We start from the raw sequence: 18,667 nt of genomic DNA, 5'->3' as shown, positions 1-18,667 counted from the left end.
TTTGTTTGTTAGTTTTGGGTGAATTGGCTCATCATTTGTACTAATTGGTTTGTTCAATGAAGTTTCTTTTCTTCTTGATAAAAAAAAAATCATACACCAAAATAAAATATTATATAGTTATAAAATCTCTAAAGTATTATTTTATTATTTTAATTTTTAAATGAATATAGTAAATATATTATAAGTATATTAATAAATATGTAAAGTTCAGGTTAACAACATTTTTAGCAATTTATATTTAATCGTGTTAAATGAGTTAATTTTGCGTTTACATTGTAAACTTGGATTTCACCTTAAATTTAATCATGTCGTTTAACTTATTTTCACCCATACCTATTTATATTAAAACCACACCCGCTAATTTTGTGTTATTTTCAAATTGTGTGTGTATCCATCCTAACACCCTTATGCTTTAAGTTAAACTTTTTGGGAAAAACATGCTCCAAACTTAGCATTGGACCAAAAAATCCTTCCTTCTCTTTATTCCTCTCATTTCGTATTCTCTCTACCAGCCGATCTCTCCTTCTCCCACCCACCCACCCACAACCTCACGAAAACCGACTGACCCGCCTTCACTCTCACGAACACCGACATTGGCTCGGCAATGGAGTAGCAGTAGCTTCGACTGAGACGCACTCAATACCAGACGCTATCCAAAGCATCTCTTTCCTTTCTCCTCCCTATGTCTTCCCCGAACTTCCATGCCCTAATAATCCCCTTATTATGTACATATTTTGTTAAATTTCCAACACCAAGCCCTGGCTTTCTTTTCCCAACCCCAGTTTCTCCCTAAATTTCGATACTTGTAACTAGGGCTACTTCACCGCACTGCACTTCCTCATTTGCGTTTTCCTGGTCTTTTGTTGTATACGAGTACATCAATATTCACTGCAATGGCGATTATTGGGGACGCGCTTCGTCAGGCGTTTATGCAGAAGCCGGAGTACGAAAGCCTCAAGGAAGAAGACAGAGCATTGGGCAAACTTCAGCGACCTTTCTTGGTAGCTTTCATGGCTGTAGTTTGTCTCGTCGTTGTGGTATGCGTGATTATTACGTTGAGGATGGTTTTTCCGGCTGACCCTGGGAGCAGACCATTCTGCGGTGACCGGGGGCTTCAGCCACTTCCGATCAACGTTAAAGGAGGGGATTCTGATCTCTTTCCGCATTCTTTTTATCTTACGGATCAGGAAACTGTGGATTATTTCTGGATGGTTTGCTTCGTTCCTACTATGATCACTTTCTTGCTAACTGTTGTGTATCTGATAGCGGGTAAGAAATATTTTAAGCTTTCTTTGTTATATTATTTAGATTTGAACTTCTTGATTCAATGCTATGAAAATTTCGAAATTATTTGAGAATGAGAATTTGTGCTCTTAAAAAGTGCGAATTTGAATATAGTATGTGAATGGTTGTTAATTAGTGAAAAAGTAGGAGAATGTGGTACAATGGAATCATATTTTGTTTCGGCTACTTAGTTGGATAATATTGCATTGGTGATTTACATAATAAGAAGTATATTTAGGGAAAGCTCTGTATGTAACTTGGTATCTAGCTTACTGTCGTGTATACATTTTTGCTTCTTCTATGTAATCAAGACACGCTCTTGGTGGAATAGTTATTGCCCAACATTTGAGAATAGGAGTTGATAGGTTGTAGTGGAGGATTCATATTGTTATTGGTCTAGGTGAGGATGGACAATTGTAGCCCTCTTTTACGTAGACAGGGAGATGGCAGCTAGATATTCACGTAAGACATTGGATCTCTCTCTATATACATGGATGAAACCAAGAAACTTTATATTATTGTTCTGACATGCACATATTTTGTAAAGGACTAAAGTATAATTTAATCATATGATATTGACCGAAGTCATAGTTTACTGTAGTGCATCAAACATTAGCTTAATATTAGTTGGCTCTTGCCAAAAATAAGAAGGAAACTGTTAGTATGTTATTTTATTAATAATATTCTCGTTTCTTTTTTTGTGAAAAAAGTTAGTCTGCAGCTGAAGGGACATTAATTAATACTTAAATTGATTAAATTACAAATTCTAATTGGGTTCTCAGATTTCTTTTTCCCTATATGTGTATGTCAAAACGCTATCTTGTTTTCATGCGCTCATTATGATGCTGCAGGCATTACCGTTGCTTATTCTTCTCCAATGAGACATATTTGCTTAAAGGTCGTTGAAAATAGCTATTGTGCTTCAAAACGAGGTATTTTGCCTCTCACTTTGAATTGGTTTGTTTTATCGCTGTTTGTTGAATGCTAATTTGTTGTAATCAGTGTGTTGCCTTTTCGATTGTATTAATTTACTCTGTACTTTTCTGGTTCTAGTCATAGGGAGATGTCAAGTTAGCTACTGTATTCACGGTATTTGAATTGTGTATGTTCTTACATTTAGTTGGCTTTATTTTAGGTTATTGGCTTGTTGTTTTAATGTTCTATATAGTGTTAGGAGGATATTTTCATCTCCCATAATTGTGGCTACTGATCACTGAGAGTATTTATTTATACCCTTTTATTATGGTCTGTTCTCTCTCTGTTAGCGCACTAAAGAATTAAGGGCCTGATTGATAGTGAATCCAAATTCAATTTTATCATTATAAAATCTTAAAATCTGTGAGGCTTCATAATAGTAAGTGATTGGTAGGATGTTTTTGAAAACCAAATCAAAATCTGAATTTTGTGTTGTAATGAAAAACAAGAAAATCGAGTTTTCTTTCATTTTGTAAAACTTATTCCCAAAAAGGCAAAAGCAAAATCCACTTCTTTTCTTTCTCTCTGCTCCCTTTATCTCTACCATTCGTGAAAGACAGTGTCTCTCTTCCCTCAACGGCGACTCACTGGCCCTCCTAACTGCCTGGTCGATTCCACCTCCTGACCTCCCTCTCCTATGCCATAAACCACATAATGTATCGCTTTTGGGTTTGAAGTTTGAATCTGTTGTGGAAGGTTATTAGTTTATTTTATTTAGTTTTTTGTAAGATCTATACTGAATATATACATATATATTTATATGTAATATCTTGATTTGTGTATGTCATCGTTGGAGGATGAAATGGAGTTCTCCTTTGTTTTTTAAAGATTTGAAGATGATTCTTATTCATTTTTCTCTTAACACTTTCTATGAAATTAATTTTCAAGTTTATCTTTCTCTTGTCTAATATGTCATTTTCTTTACTGCGTGCAAGAAGATATTATCATCTTTATGTGGTACTAGTTGTTTCATGGTCGTAAAGGAAAGCAATACCAATAGCATTTATATAATAAATAATAATGTATAAAAACATAACATGTGGGGGAACATGGTACATTGTTGAGATGGACTGTGCTCGTGTTTGAGACACTATTAGTACGAAATCGGGGGCCTATCTTCCTTTGGCATGATATTTGCTGATATTAATCATTTGGCCAAAGACTTTGCTTCTGTTTCTTTTATGCACTGTTATAGGGATGTCAATACCATAGGCTACTCTTTAGCTAAGTTGGCATTTACTTTACAAAGCACTAAAGTCTGGTGGCCAGGGATCTCCTGTTGTATTTTGCCTTGAGGCTATTCCGGTTTGTGTATTGTTTTGGCTTATGATTATATATGAAATCTTTTCTTATAAAGGACATGGTGCATTGTTTGCATGTGATGAATCATAAATGGGTGACTCATCATATCTACTCATCTGCTTATTACATTACTTCTTAGTTAATAACACTCTGTCACTAAATGACATCTGGGTTTGGTTGGGAATCAAATTAAGGACTTCACTCTACATGTATACACTATATATAAATTAAAAACAAAGCATACAATAGAAGTAATGATAAATGTATGAAAGGATATGAATGGTGGTGATTCTGTGCTCTGGTATTGGTCCTCTCTCTTCTCATCTATATATATATATATACCTTCAGATGTTGCTTTGGACGTATGGACTTACAGTCCATCTCATAACATATATTTATAAGGCTTAAACTAATGCATTTGATGTTACTATCACTACAGTCCCTTTGCATCTGTAATGATTTAAAGCTACACAATGCCATTTAGAGCTGGCATTTAAAGCTTATTTTTCATGTATTTTCCTTATAATATGTACTTTGTATTGTAATTTTAAGTCTTAATCAATAGCTGGTGTTGTATTGTCATTCATTAGCTATTTTAGTTTCAATTTCCCTTGTTTTTTTATAGTGATGTTGCTTTTTTGGTATTCTATGATTTATTGTTGTTGGATACTCTTGAAATCTATGTTGTTCACTTTTTGAATCATAATGAGAATTTAGAGGAATTCATTTATAAACAAGTTATATGTCCAATTCAAGTTTGGTTTTGGTGCATTGCATAGAATTTGGTTGATGATTGCTTAGTTTATAATATTTATTAAGAAAATGGTCATTTCTGTTCAATGTCGTTCTTGGTCTTCAGATTCAGTTTCACCAATCACATTTTCTGTTTATGTTATATTTTCATATTGTTTACCAATCAATGACTCAGTTTTTTAAAACTAAAATATAGTTAGCAGACAGCGTAACCAATCACATTTTCAAAAATATGTTTTTTAAAATGACATTTTTGTAATTTCGAACTAATCAGGCCCTAAAACATATTTTGCAACTATTTGTTAGATGGTCCTTGTATTCTTTTCTCTATCTTGTGATGCACCTTGTTGTGCTATTGTTCCTAGATTATGTATGAACAGTGTGGACTAGGTTATCAATCCTTCATTTTAATCTACTTGTCTTCCTCTTCTTCATATCTTTTTTGAGAAAAGTTTTAAATGTTTCTCGTAAGTTGTTTCATCATGTTGAATAGATCTAAGTAAAACGCAACCGCAAATAAGTGGTTTCTGAAGTTCTCCTTTTTGCAATATGCAGGTGGGGTCCGCTGTTTGTCCATTTTAAATGCTATTTTTGCAATTGTGTTTGGTCTTCTTGCTTTGTTTTTTGGTTCAAGCCTCTTGACACTGGGGAATAATTGCTCCAAACCCCTCTTTTGGTGCTATGAGTTTGCATCTTGGGGTTTGGTTATTCTGTACGGGGGAACTGCTTTTTTCCTGAGAAGGAAAGCAGCCAATCTCGACAATGGAGATTCCAGTCAAAACCATGGGCTTGAGATGTTCGTAGCCAACCCCTTGGAAGTCACACCAGGTGTTGAAAGACGGATTAGCGAAGGTTTTAAGGCATGGATGGGGTCATCCTACTTATCCTCTGACGAGGAAGATGAACCTGACCATGAGGTGTCTCCCTTAACACGTACCAACTCAAACAGGCAGACAGTCTAAACCTTGACTGGCCTCAGCTTTGGATGAGAAAGTTAAGGATTTTTTCTTTTCTTTTGATAAAGCAAAATGTGCATATATTTACAATTGCTTGTTGTTCTTTTGTGGTAATCATTTGTAGTTTCCAAATAATTTCAAATAGCGATTCTACATTTTTGACTGGAGGGATGAAATGCAAGTCGCTTTTGTGTGTTTCATCATGAGCTTGTATTCAATAAATTCCTCAAAAAATATTAGAACATCCCAGTTAAGGTTAAATAGAAATTATGTTACCCTTTTATTATCAAAACCGCATGTATTAATATTTCCAAAAAATACAAGCAAAGTGGGTAAGAAATGTGAACGAAAATAAAATTATATAAAGTATTGAAAACATGTCACGCAAGAAAAGAGATCAATTTTTTATTACAGATTTCTAGGCATTGACGTTATAAAATTTTTAGTGTTGGAACCGTATTTATCAAATCAGATATGTATTTATTGATTAGAAACAGACATTAAAATTATTGATTAGACATAAGCAGTCATTAAAATTAGAAATCTTGATTCGAATGAATACTTAAATAGATTTAATTATTAAAGTAATTTTTAAAATTGTCTCTAAAAAAGGCAAGGTATTTTTTTAAAAAAAGAATCCCAGTAACGACACATTACTTTCGATATGTTAAACACCGTATCATTATAAGAGATTTTATATTATTATATAAATTATTTTTTAGTAAATATAACACAATTAATTCCAATGAACTTTCCTATTTATATATGCATACTATATCGGTATCATTGTTCAATTTGAACAATATTTTTTTATTTTATTTTTTTAAAAAAATATAGTTAGAAGTGTAAGGAGTAAGTTAGGCCAGGAACAAAAGAGAAAACGGGAATAAAAATTAGGATAATTTGTGGTGAAACTCCCTAAATTTTTTTATTTTTTACAGTTAACTACCTTAGTTTATTTTTTGCAACAAAACTACCCAAGGTTACAAAAAACACAGTTTTCACAACTACCTACCGAACATTGTTAACTAGATAGAAGAAAAATTTACGGCAAAACTACCTAATATTTTTTTTCTTTATGGCAAAACTACCCAATTTTTTTTTTTGCGTCAAAACTACCCAACCTTTTTTTTTTTTTTACAGAAATACTACCCATTTTAAATGTTTAGACATAAAATAAATTAAACAAAAAGAAAAAATATACAAAAAATTATTCATTAGTTTTTAGAAAATTAGGAAGACAAGATAAACAAATGATTAAAATTAACACAAAAAAGAAAGTAAGAATATCAAAAAATTAAAAAAAAAAATTACTTATTTCTTAGAAAATTATGAAGAAAAGATAAATAAAATTTATTAAAATTAACACAAAAGAAAGTAAAGAATATCAAAAAATTAAAAAATTATTCATTATTTAAAAAAAAATATGAAGACAAGACAAAAAAAAGTGATTAAAATTAACACACACAAAAAAGTAAAGAATGTAAAAAAAAATATAAAATGATTAAAATTACCACAAAACAGAAGGTAAAGAATGTCAACAAAAAGTAATTTATTCATAAAAAATTAAAATATTATTCATTAATTTTTAGAAAATCATGAAAACAAGATAAAAAATTATTAAAATTAAAATGAAGACAAATTTTCATATATATATATATATATTTTTTTTCTTTTTGTTTAAATTTTTTTTATTTTTAAGCATTTAAAATGGGTATTTTTTTTTTTGTAAAAAAAAAAGATTGGGTTGTTGTGCTGCAAAAAAAAATTTGGGTAGTTTTATTGTAAAAAAAAAAATATTAGGTAGTTTTACCGTAAATTTTCATTTTATGTAGTTAACCATGTTTGTTCACTTTGAGTAGTTTTACCGAAGAAAAAAAACTTGGATAATATACCTTAAAAAATAAAAAAGTTTGGGTAGTGTCGAGGTGAATTAATCAAAAGATATGTATAAATATATATAAATAAAGTAGTTATGTTAAATTGGTTGTTAAGGTATTGTTTAGAGGATTATATATAAATAGGAAAAGAGGTGGAGAATGAGGAGAGATCCTATAAGAATATGGGGTTTTCATTTTCTTTCTTGTCTATTTTTTCTCTTTAGCAATGGAGACAAACATACAAATTCATAAACTGCAGCGATTATCTTCTCCACTCACTCATTCTTATACTTCTCATTTTCTCTTCGTACCTTTGTAAGTATGATTATTATTTTCTTTTGAGTTATATATATATGTATATATATATATTTATAATTACATAACCCTTACTCGTAATATTTACAAAAATGGATAAGTATATATACATATAAAAGTATAAAACATATTGTTGGTTTGAATATTTTTATATTTAAAAATAATTAGAAAAAACATTAAAATTTCTAATTCCAAATTCCATTACATGAATATATCTACCTTTTGAAAGAATTACACAAATAAAAGAAAACGGCATAAATGATATTAACAAAGTGTTTTTTTAATTTTTTTTTTTAAGATGATTTGAGATTTATTGGAGAATATCGATTTTTATTGGAGATTTTTGCTGGACCATGTCACTGATTTTGCCTGGAGAAGATGACTAGAGCAGTAAGCACAATTGCTGCTTCAGTTTTCCATTGTTACAGGTTCTATGCTTTTTTATTTATTTAATTTTATTTTTAGGTTGAATATTTTTTAACAATAATGTTTTTTAGTATTGGGTCGAGTCATAATTTTTTTCTTAGCTATATATATATATATATTAGGAAACTAGAGTTTTTTTGAGGGGAGAGAACTAAAGTTGTTTAGTAGATCAATATCACGTTTATTTAGTTTTATTTCAAATTTATTAATTATTTTTATGATTATCGTATCAATTTTAAATAAATAAATAAATATATTATATATATCTTTATAAAAGAATGACATAGCTATATTTTTTTAAAAATTAAATTAAAGAACTGTCTATGATTTTTTTAAAATAAAATAATAATATGATAATATTTTAGATTACGAACTACCCTATTTAAGTTACAAAATATTTATGATATTATTCAAATCACATTTCAACAATTAGAAAAGAAGTTTATTTATTAATGATAGAAGATAATTATTATAGTAATTTCTTATATAGTTACACAATCATATTATTTGTTCACACAATACTTATATATAGTGTATTTATAATATTTTTTTAATATGAATATATATATTTAATTTATATAAGTTAGAAAACTTACATGTTTTCTATTAAAATAGAAATGATAATTTTTTTTAATAAAAATTAATATTATGTATTATATATTATTATAATAATAATTTTTATAATGTTTAAATTTATATTAATATAATTATTAAACATCTAATTTTATATTAAATATTATTATAATAATGATATTTAATAATATTAAAATTTATATTAATATAATTACAAAATATTTATTCTATCACAATTTTATATGAATTTATATTAATATAATTACTAAATATTTATTCTACCATATTATTAAATTGATTTTAAAAGTCTATTCCATTAAAGTTAAAAAAAAAACTATTAAAACGAAAAAAAAAACCATTTTATATAGAAGAGATAACCAATCCAATTTGTATTTGGTGTGAATTTTATATTTTGGATTCAAATTAATTATGAAATTGTAAATCCATCCAATCCAATCGGCATAATGTAATCAATCACTTCTTAACCTTAAATTATTTACTAATATAAATAATATTTTAACCAAAACTCGTAATTTATTTCAACAAAAAAATCATTAATATATTCAATAATGAAAGAAAATATAATATAAATTTTTATGTTATTTTATAGTTAATATTTAAGGTTGGGTTTTACATTAATTACAAAATAATTATTTAATTAGGATAATTTTATTATATGATACAACAGCTATTATTATTTTAAAGTTATATTAAATATCTACATATATAATTAAAACATATTTTTTATATAATATATTAATAAAATTATATATAATATAAACAAACTATAAATTTAATTAGATTATTTACTTTCAACATAAAAAGTATTTACAACCAGCACAAATATAAAATTTAGATTTACAATTTAATCTAATTTACACAAATGTGGATATCCACTTTGTAAATTGAATTTGATTATGCAGATTAGTTCAGATAGAGTAGATTTTGAACACCCCTAATAGCAACGTTCTATTAATTTATTCTTAACATTTAGCAAAAAATTTGAGTCCAAAATTTAAATAAATACATGCTGTTTAAAGTCAAAAATTCTTTTATGCACAATTTTATCATCATATTGTTTTTTATTGTGTGTAATTTTATAAATATTTATATCACCCAACACAAACACTTATATTTATTAATTGGTTAAGCCAATTATAAAGAGACCTTAAAAAGCAAGAAATGTTTTGAAAACCAACATTTTTCAAAGTGTATTTTGAAAAAGAAAAATGAAAAATCTTGGTTCATATTTATTTGGGAAATCTACAAAAATGCACTAAAAGTTAAAAAAAATTTGAAAAATACGGTACATTACAAAAATACGGAATTTTTGGATAAAAACACGGAATGGCAAAATTGTAAATACGGAGTGGCAAAATCATAAATAAAAGCTGTAAAATACAATTTCTTGTGATCAACGTTTACAAACTAGTAAATATATGTTACGAACTTGTAAATATCTGTTACGTGTTTGTAAATAATATTTACAAAATCAGTTATAGAATTGTAGATTTTTTTTTTTTTTTTTGTAGATAAAACATACAAACAAATTCGTAACTAAAATTTTTATTTTTGTAACAATAGTTTACAAGTCTAGTTTTACAACTAAGAAAGATATTTTTGTAACTAATATTTACGAAAATATTTTATAGTTAAAAAATCATAAACAAAATATACATAAAATTATTATACTTTTTCATATTGTTACAATATTGTACCAAAAAATTACATGAACCATCATATATATGCTATACAACTTAAAAATATAAATTTAAGATATTCATTATTTATAAAACATTTTATTAAATATAGTGGTGAAATACAATATTTTTTTAAAAACAAGTTTTACATTTTTGTAACAACAATTTACAAAATTAATTTCACAACTAAAAAATTTATTTTTGTAACTCACATTTACATAAATATTTATAAATTTATTTAACATGATTATTACAAAGATTTACAAAACTAATTTTTTAACTTTAAATATATTTTTGTAACAAAACTTGAAACTTGGATTAGATTATGATTTTGGTTTAACATTGAGTGTTGAGACTTGACTAACTATGATTTAAAAAATATATATAATATTTTTATAAAAAATAATAATATTGTGATTATCTTTAATTATATATAATAACATATAGTTATTAATATTAATTTTAATTAACAACATATTGTAATTTGTATATATATTTATTTATTTTTTGAGTAATTGTATAAATATTAACTTTAATATTAATAAATATATTTATTTTAAATAAAAATAAATTAATCTGCTTTATTTTATTGAAGGTGGTAACTATAATTATTATTACTTTTATTATTATATTAATTGATAGGCTTAAATTCTTATTAAAAATTAAGACAAAAAAATAAAAACAAAGGTAAATATATATATATACATAAGTGGGTGGGAAGAGCCGTATTTTTGTAATTTATGGGTGGAGAGAGCCGTATTTTTGTAATTTATTAAAGGTACCGTATAAAACAATTTTTTTTTTATATTACCGTAGGATATGTAATTATCCCTATTTATTTTTGGGTTAAGATATAGTGCCATAATCTCATTGGAAATAAAACTCAAATCACTAAAATAGTGGTACTAGTTCCATTTCTACCTACCAATGTTTCAACCAATTTTTACTAATATAACATTAATGTAAATATATTATTATTATGGGGCTTAATGATAAATTTCATTAAAAAGATTAATAATTAAACAAAGGATTAAAAAAACGAGATACATACAAACAACACAGATTTACTGCAAAAACAATAAGTAACCAAGCATAATGATCTTATGAAAATATTTAAAGTAATTAAATGTTAAATTTTGTGTGGGGCAGATTTAGTAATTATTCAGTAACATTTTTTCTCCCTGAACCATAACCCTTAAAGAATTTTGCCCCCCTAACTTTTTTGCGTTGTGAAAATCCCTCAGAACTATAGAAAACATTAAAAATGTACCCCTTTTGTTGCATTCCTATAATTTTTTGAAACAAATGTAGCGTAATTCGAGAGTCTAAGAAGAAATAACGTACATAAATAGTAATCTAATGATAAATTCTAGATGTATGTATCAGCATTCTTAGAACTAATGCTTGTATGTTTAGCACCAATAAACTTGATTTCGATTAGTTTCATTTAGTTAAATAGACTTGTGCTGCAACTATGTATGTTGCATGTAATCACGTCATTAAACTGCTCATAAAATGAACATAATGCAACAGAAAATGCACATTTTCAATAGTTTCTACAATTTGGGAGCATTTTTACCACGCAAAAAAAAAAAAAAATTAGGAGACAAAACTCTACAATGGTCATAATTTGGAGGAAAAAAATATTATTTGTCCTTTATTTTTGAAAATAATGGGTTGATAAAACATTTTGAAGTATTAATTTAAAAATGTAACATTTTGAAGTATTAATTTAAAATTGTACAATAATGTGAGTTTTTATTTATTATTATTTAAATAATATCTATATTAAATCTGAATATGTTCATTTTCAAGGTTAGGTGAAAGGCTGCTTTTTTGTGAAGATTAGTTGAACCATATATATGCACCCAAAAAAAAAAAAGAGTAACCTAGAAAAATGGAAATTGATAAGTACTGAAGTACCTATTAACTGTCGACCAATATGTTTGGCACTGCATTAATGAGAGTAATATAATTTATGTAATTTATATAATTAGACCCCAACAAATTAAAGCTTCACTTACCAATCAACACATCACTTAATTCTTATCCAAGAATAGGAGATATAACATTTGAAAATACAAACTCCATAATAATGCAATGTAATATAGTAGTATACCATAAGCAAAGAAAACTATTTTTGTCACGTGAGAGAGCTCCTTCTAATTCTACAATAGTATGTTTCAAGTCAGTGGTGAGAATGTAAGAAAAATAGAAAATTATTTGCACAATATATAATATTAAATGTGCTATGATTTTTTTCACTAATAAAATATATTGAAAAAAGAGCTTGCTCATTATAATACTATGAAAAAATTCAATAGAACACAAAACATTTCTAATTCCCACTAATACTATTAGTTTAATCTATTCTCATAAAACATTCATTAGATCTGAATAAATAATAAAATATAAGCCAAAACACATGGCTTCAGTAGTTATTTGAATTCTAACCCTATTATTTAAACATTAAACTAAATTCTTAACCATTACTTATATAACCATTTGAAAAACCAGAGTCAAAGTAATAAAAAAACAGACTTGAAACAAAGCAACTAGGATCTCTCAAAAAAAGCAAAACCCATTATTCTGGGAAGGAATGATTTGGTGTAGGCATAACTTAAATTTGAAGCTAGACAGAAAAATATGTGTATATATTAGCAAATAGAAATCTAACAAGTGTCAAATTCATATTCACTTTTTACATTATATAGTAATATAAGAAAATCTTTTTATATAATTAGTTTTAAAACCTTTCCTTAAAAAGATACTAATTGTTTCAGGCATATAATATCGGACAAAGCTCCCAATAAGCTAAAACATTAATCCCGTATAGGTGGACCTTTCGGTTTCGGACAGATCCGGAAAATCTAAGACCGACCCAGTTTACTAGATACATTATTGATTGTGTATCAAGGAACACTTCACTAGTACCTGACTTAGATTGTAAGATAGGGACTAGAAAGTGAAAGAGAACTGTACTGTACGATCACCCTATTTGCAATTTATCTGAATGAAGATTATCAAGTATTTGAATCTCCCGTGTCAAAGTCGATGTTGAATTTTTGGTAATTGAGGTTAGTTTTCATCTGGATTAGCCTTGGTTTCCTCCATCTCTATCCGAGTTGTTGTAGATTTGATATGTTTTGGGGTCATAGTGATATGTATACTCTGGATTTTGATATGGACTATGAAGAAAGCTACTTTAGAATTTAGCTATACATATATATATTTATATAAGTACTTCAAATTTTTCTCTTTTGTGAAAATTCTCAGTTGGTTGTTAGTTTTTATTTGTTTTTAAGGAATTTTTTGATTGGAAGGGAAAGACCTTAAAATTTGTTGTTGTTGTTTTTTTTTTAAAAAAAAAAACATGATAAGCTGATCTGTAGTGTGTGAAAACATCTCCTTCTTCTTAATTGCTGTTTTTTTTTTTTTAATGATGCGAGTGCTAGTGTTTCTGGTGTTGCTCTAACTTCTGCCCCTGTAATGGATTTGTAGAGTAGTACCGATCTATTTTTCAGACAGAACTATGCTGCTGGTTTATTAGCTTCAAATTTCTTTATAGATTTAAGTTTTTCATCCTTTAAAAAGAAAATTAAAGAAAGCTATTTGAATTTTTTGTTTTACTTGATTTCAAATCTCTTGACACTTCTTACAAGATAAGAAATTTGTCTGACTTTTGGTGAACTTGAACTAGTCTTGGGGAGCAAATTTCTGTTACTCTTATGAGAAATGAGTTCTATAAACTGATTACATGATACTAGCTTTACTTTCGCCTTTTTTATTTGCCTGTTATTCTTTGAGATGTCATATACGAGTGTTACATTTTATCATTCAATCACTTGTGGTTTACATATCTGACCCCTGCAAAAGTTTTTCTTACTATTTTTTCCCTTTCTAATTGTAGTATAGAAACGTAATTCAGTTTATAAACATGGGAAAGTAGATGAGTTTCTTTTTCTAAATTATATCTTCTTATGCTGTAGCCAAACTAGTTGAGCTGGTGGTCGAATTGCCGTCATAGATTAACCAATGGAATGTTACCTCTCCTTAGTTGTCTTTCTGATTTCTCTCCCAGCTGTTTTTGCTCAAGTGCAAGATACTGCATATAGTAATATTATAGTAGATGGAGCTAGAGCTGCTGCAAAAATAGATCAAAACTATATTTGTGCCACACTTGATTGGTGGCCTCACGATAAATGTAACTACAACCAATGTCCATGGGGGTATGCCTCCATAATCAATTTGGTAAGAACTTGTCAATCTTGCTTCCACTTCCTTTTTTTAGTCTTTCCACGGTACAAAATGAGAAGAAAAGAATTTGATGTTGTTGGCTTTTGTGGTTTGCTTTCCTTTTTCAGAATTTATCCCATCCTATACTTTTCAAGGCAATTAAAGGTTTGTCCACTTACATTTTATAAGTGTGTGTGTTAGTTTGGAAAATACAAACACCTTTTTCAATCACTAGAATGTTCTTGTTGACAAATCTAAGTCAAGGAGTTAAGGATCAGTGTTATGTTATTATATTTTCATTTCAATTCGAAACTGGTTGCCTGACAGCATTCAAGCCTTTGAGGATCAGAATTGGAGGTTCTTTGCAAGACCGAGTATTGTACGATGTAGAAAGTTTAAAAGATCCTTGCCATCCGTTTCAAAAAAGGAAAGGTGGATTGTTTGGGTTTTCAAGAGGATGTTTACATTTGACGAAGTGGGATGAGCTGAACCTGTTTTTTAGTAAGACGGGGTAAAATTTGGATTTATGAACATGATTTCAGTGAAGTTCTTCATGCAAAGAGCATTTCATGCGTTTCCCTTTGTATGTTTATTTATTTATTTTTTTCAATTCTTTTTCTCTAATGTTTTCAGAGCCATTGTGACATTTGGCTTGAATGCTCTTCATGGGAGGCACCTTATCTACAAGAGTACTTGGGGAGGAGATTGGGACTCTGGCAATGCTTATGATTTTATGAAGTATACTGTCTTAAAGGGATATCAGATAGATTCATGGGAGTTTGGTATAGAACAATGGCCAAATCTCTTTGGTTTTGTCTTTTCATTTTGCTTCTTTTTTTTTCTTTCTTTCTTCTCTCATGCCTAAGCCACTGTAGGTAATGAGCTGTGTGGAAATGGCGTTGGAGCAAGAGTTTCTCCTGAACAATATGGAAAAGACTTGATTAATCTGAGGAGAATAATCAATGAGTTGTATGAAAAGTCTGAGATAAAGCCCACACTTATTGCACCTGGAGGCTTTTATGATCAGAAGTGGTTCACTAAGCTTCTACAGGTCACAGGTTCAGGTGTAGTGAATATCATTTCCCATCACCTCTACAATCTGGGTGCAGGTAGGTCACTTTGGCTCCTAAAGCTCTTACCATGTATAGATGCATAATTTGTTATGTTAACATATTCTATGCTTCTAATTTCATAAGGTCTTCCATTTTCATTGTTTATTTTTCCTTTTCCTAAGATGGAACTGAGTTTTGTATGAACCTCAATTGCAAAATAATTTGTAATAAGGAGATGACACAGGACTTGCATCAAATTTATCCGATGAAATATTTTCTTGACCATTAACTTGTAAACTTCTTGTCACACACAAGACAAGAGAACATCTATCTCTGTCCAAAAAAGTCAATATAATCTATACCAATAGAAGTTTTAGCATGGGGTTTTTGGGGGGGGCATGAAATATGTCTTACCTACCTTAGTGTTCAATCCTTCTGATACACTGTTACATAAGAAGGGTACAAGTAAACAGTCAACGGTTGATCTTAGAATGAGACTCTTAGATATGTACCATATTCGTTTACTTCTTTTTTTATTACAAATTTACAACACAACTCCTGTTGTCAGGTGATGATCCCAGACTTGTTAGTAGAATACTGAGTCCCCATTACTTAAACAAGACAGCAACCACATTCATTGATCTTGACCAAAACTTGAAACAGCATGGTCCTTGGGCTTCTGCATGGGTTGGAGAGTCTGGAGGGGCCTATAACAGTGGTGGTCGTAATGTTTCTGATACATATATCGACAGTTTTTGGTAATCTTGATTGTCTCATGGCTCCTTTGAATTCTCAGTTTTGATAAGCTCTTTATGTTTCTTTTTCTTCTTTCCATGTATTGATCCTTTTTGCACCTCTTCATCCAACTTCGAATATAAGGTACTTAGATCAGCTTGGAATGGCAGCTGTGTATAATTCTAAAGTGTATTGCAGACAGTCACTAATTGGCGGGAACTATGGTCTCCTTGACAAAGACACATTTCTTCCCAACCCTGATTACTACAGGTTAGAAATGGTCCACAATCACATATTCTAACATTTTACTTGCCTCTGTTATCTGATAGACAAATTCTGGTTTTGTTTTTATTTTGGTTTTGAAAGTGCACTGCTATGGAACCAACTAATGGGAGAGAATGTTCTTTCTGTTATGACCAATGCTTCGCCATTTCTACGTATTTATGCCCATTGTGCCAAGGAAAGAGTAAGTCTTAATCTTTGTACTAGTTTTGTTTATGTCATACAAGAATCACAAATTTACAAACAAGTCTATTTGGTTCATCATCACTATCTATGAGAATTTGTTGCGCTCAATCAGTTAAGTTTAAATTAAACATGATTGTTGTCTAGTTAGATGGTTCAACTCTTCCACGGCATATTCACAAACTACTCTTATTATGCTCTGATTTTACAAGAGTAACTAACTAACTAACCAACAACTGTCATCGTTGTCACTACAGGCGGGCATAACTCTACTTCTGATCAACATAAGCAACCAGACTGAATTTATTCTCAAAATTGAAAATGGTTTGAGTGAGTTGGTGAATCCAAAGACTACCATTCACATACAAAGTTCTTTCATTCGTGGCATCAAGCGATCGGTTTCTTGGGTTGGAAGAAAAACATCAGATGAGCCATTGTATAGAGAAGAATACCTTTTGACACCAGCAAATGGACAATTAAGAAGTAAAACAATGCTTCTGAATGGTACTCCACTGGGGATTACAAAAGATGGAAACATCCCAAATCTAGAACCAACCCTTGCTGATGTAAACTCACCACTCTCCATCATTTCTAGGTCCATCAAATTTGTTGTATTGCCTAACTTTGATGCCCCAGCTTGTGCCTGATTCTCTCATGGTATTTCAAAAGCTCATTTTCACAATACTATTTATATTTATTGCATAATTGTAAGCTTATGGCAATTCAAAGTATTGTGAGAAATGCAATAAAATGATTAAAATTAGTACTCTGCATAAACATTGTATATGAAAAAATACGTGTTATTTATATTTCTGCTTGTATTTCTTAAAGTCTGAGTTTCTCCTTAGAATTTAGAGTTTCATGCAGCCCAAACTGTCTTGTATTAATATTTAGGGTTTTTAACATTAATATTCCCAAGTTTTTGTTATTTGCCGAATTGGTCACTGAGATTATTGTTTATCATTTAGAAACAGTATCAATTAATTAAGTAATTTTACTAATAAAATATATACAAAACTGGTATTTTCTAATACATTATAGGAAAATTTACAACATACACGGTAAATTTGAAAAAAATTCTATATATACATACTGTAAAAGGAAAACAATGGTAGTGTTTGGTAACATTTAAAAAAATAGTTTTAACTAATTAAAATTTTGACAATTAAATATAAAATGGTGTTTGGTAACTTTATTTTTATTTATTATTTTTAAAAATTTAATTAAAATTTATTAAATTTTGAAAATAAAATTTTTTTAATTTTAAATTTTTTAAAACCGTTTTCGACTTTTTCGTTTCTTTTTTTTTGTCTTCTTTTCTTTAAATCAACACCTTATTTTGTGTTGTTAAACAAAAAATAAAAATAAAAGTTATCAAACACATTTATTATTTTTTGTTTTTAAAAACAAAAAACAAAAAACAAAAATAATTACCAAACATATTTTTATTTTTTTAAAATAAAGAAACAAAATTAAAAATAATATTTCTATTTTTGTATTTAAAAAATTCAAAAATAAAATTTTTACCAAACACAATCGATATATATTTTACGGTAAGTGAAAAGTAATTAGAGTACATTAAAAATTCTCATTTTTTATGTTTTTTTGTCCTTTTCTAACTTAATTTAGTATTATAATTGATTTATTAAATTATTTTATTATTCAAAATTAATTAATATTAATATAAAGAATAAATTAAAGCATATACTTTTAGTTTCAATTTTCTATATAGATATAAATTCATAATTAATTATTAAAATCAAGACATGATAAAATACAAAATATAATCATTGATCAATTTCATATATATTTTTTTCAATAATCTTGATAATTTTTTTTTTCATATTTTGAAAAGATCTATATAAAAAACACACCCATTTAACTTTACTTTTACATTTTTGTAACAAATCATTGCTTTATAATTTCTAATAAATTTGGTTACAAATTATTGGATGAATTTTGGTGAAAGGGTTATAGAATTGTTGTTTCTAGCCCTGAAATTTCCTTGTTGGTTA

The 18,667-nt window shown here is 28.3% G+C and overlaps 2 protein-coding genes across 3 annotated transcripts; both read left to right on the top strand.

The window, feature by feature from the left end:
• The first annotated feature begins 507 nt into the window (after positions 1-507).
• LOC133830614 (uncharacterized) lies at positions 508-5,537 on the top strand. Of its 2 annotated transcripts, XM_062260629.1 has the most exons (4): positions 508-1,037; positions 1,188-1,269; positions 2,136-2,216; positions 4,870-5,537. In XM_062260629.1, exons 1-4 carry the CDS (start codon positions 894-896, stop codon positions 5,274-5,276), a joined length of 714 nt encoding a protein of 237 aa, XP_062116613.1. In that variant the 5' UTR covers positions 508-893; the 3' UTR covers positions 5,277-5,537. The 2 variants fall into 2 exon arrangements, with proteins under 2 accessions (XP_062116613.1, XP_062116612.1); XM_062260628.1 differs by having other exon boundaries at positions 511-1,269.
• Positions 5,538-12,959: 7,422 nt separating this feature from the next.
• Positions 12,960-17,459, top strand: LOC133830613 (heparanase-like protein 1). Its single transcript, XM_062260627.1, has 10 exons — positions 12,960-13,241; positions 14,154-14,415; positions 14,529-14,565; positions 14,728-14,911; positions 15,034-15,182; positions 15,276-15,509; positions 16,021-16,210; positions 16,332-16,457; positions 16,554-16,653; positions 16,910-17,459. Exons 2-10 carry the CDS (start codon positions 14,200-14,202, stop codon positions 17,297-17,299), a joined length of 1,626 nt encoding a protein of 541 aa, XP_062116611.1. The 5' UTR covers positions 12,960-13,241; positions 14,154-14,199; the 3' UTR covers positions 17,300-17,459.
• The last annotated feature ends 1,208 nt before the right edge of the window (positions 17,460-18,667 follow it).

Source organism: Humulus lupulus, chromosome 4 (genome assembly GCF_963169125.1).
Source record: "Humulus lupulus chromosome 4, drHumLupu1.1, whole genome shotgun sequence".
NCBI lineage: Eukaryota > Viridiplantae > Streptophyta > Magnoliopsida > Rosales > Cannabaceae > Humulus > Humulus lupulus.
This window is presented reverse-complemented; position numbering and strand designations above follow the sequence as displayed.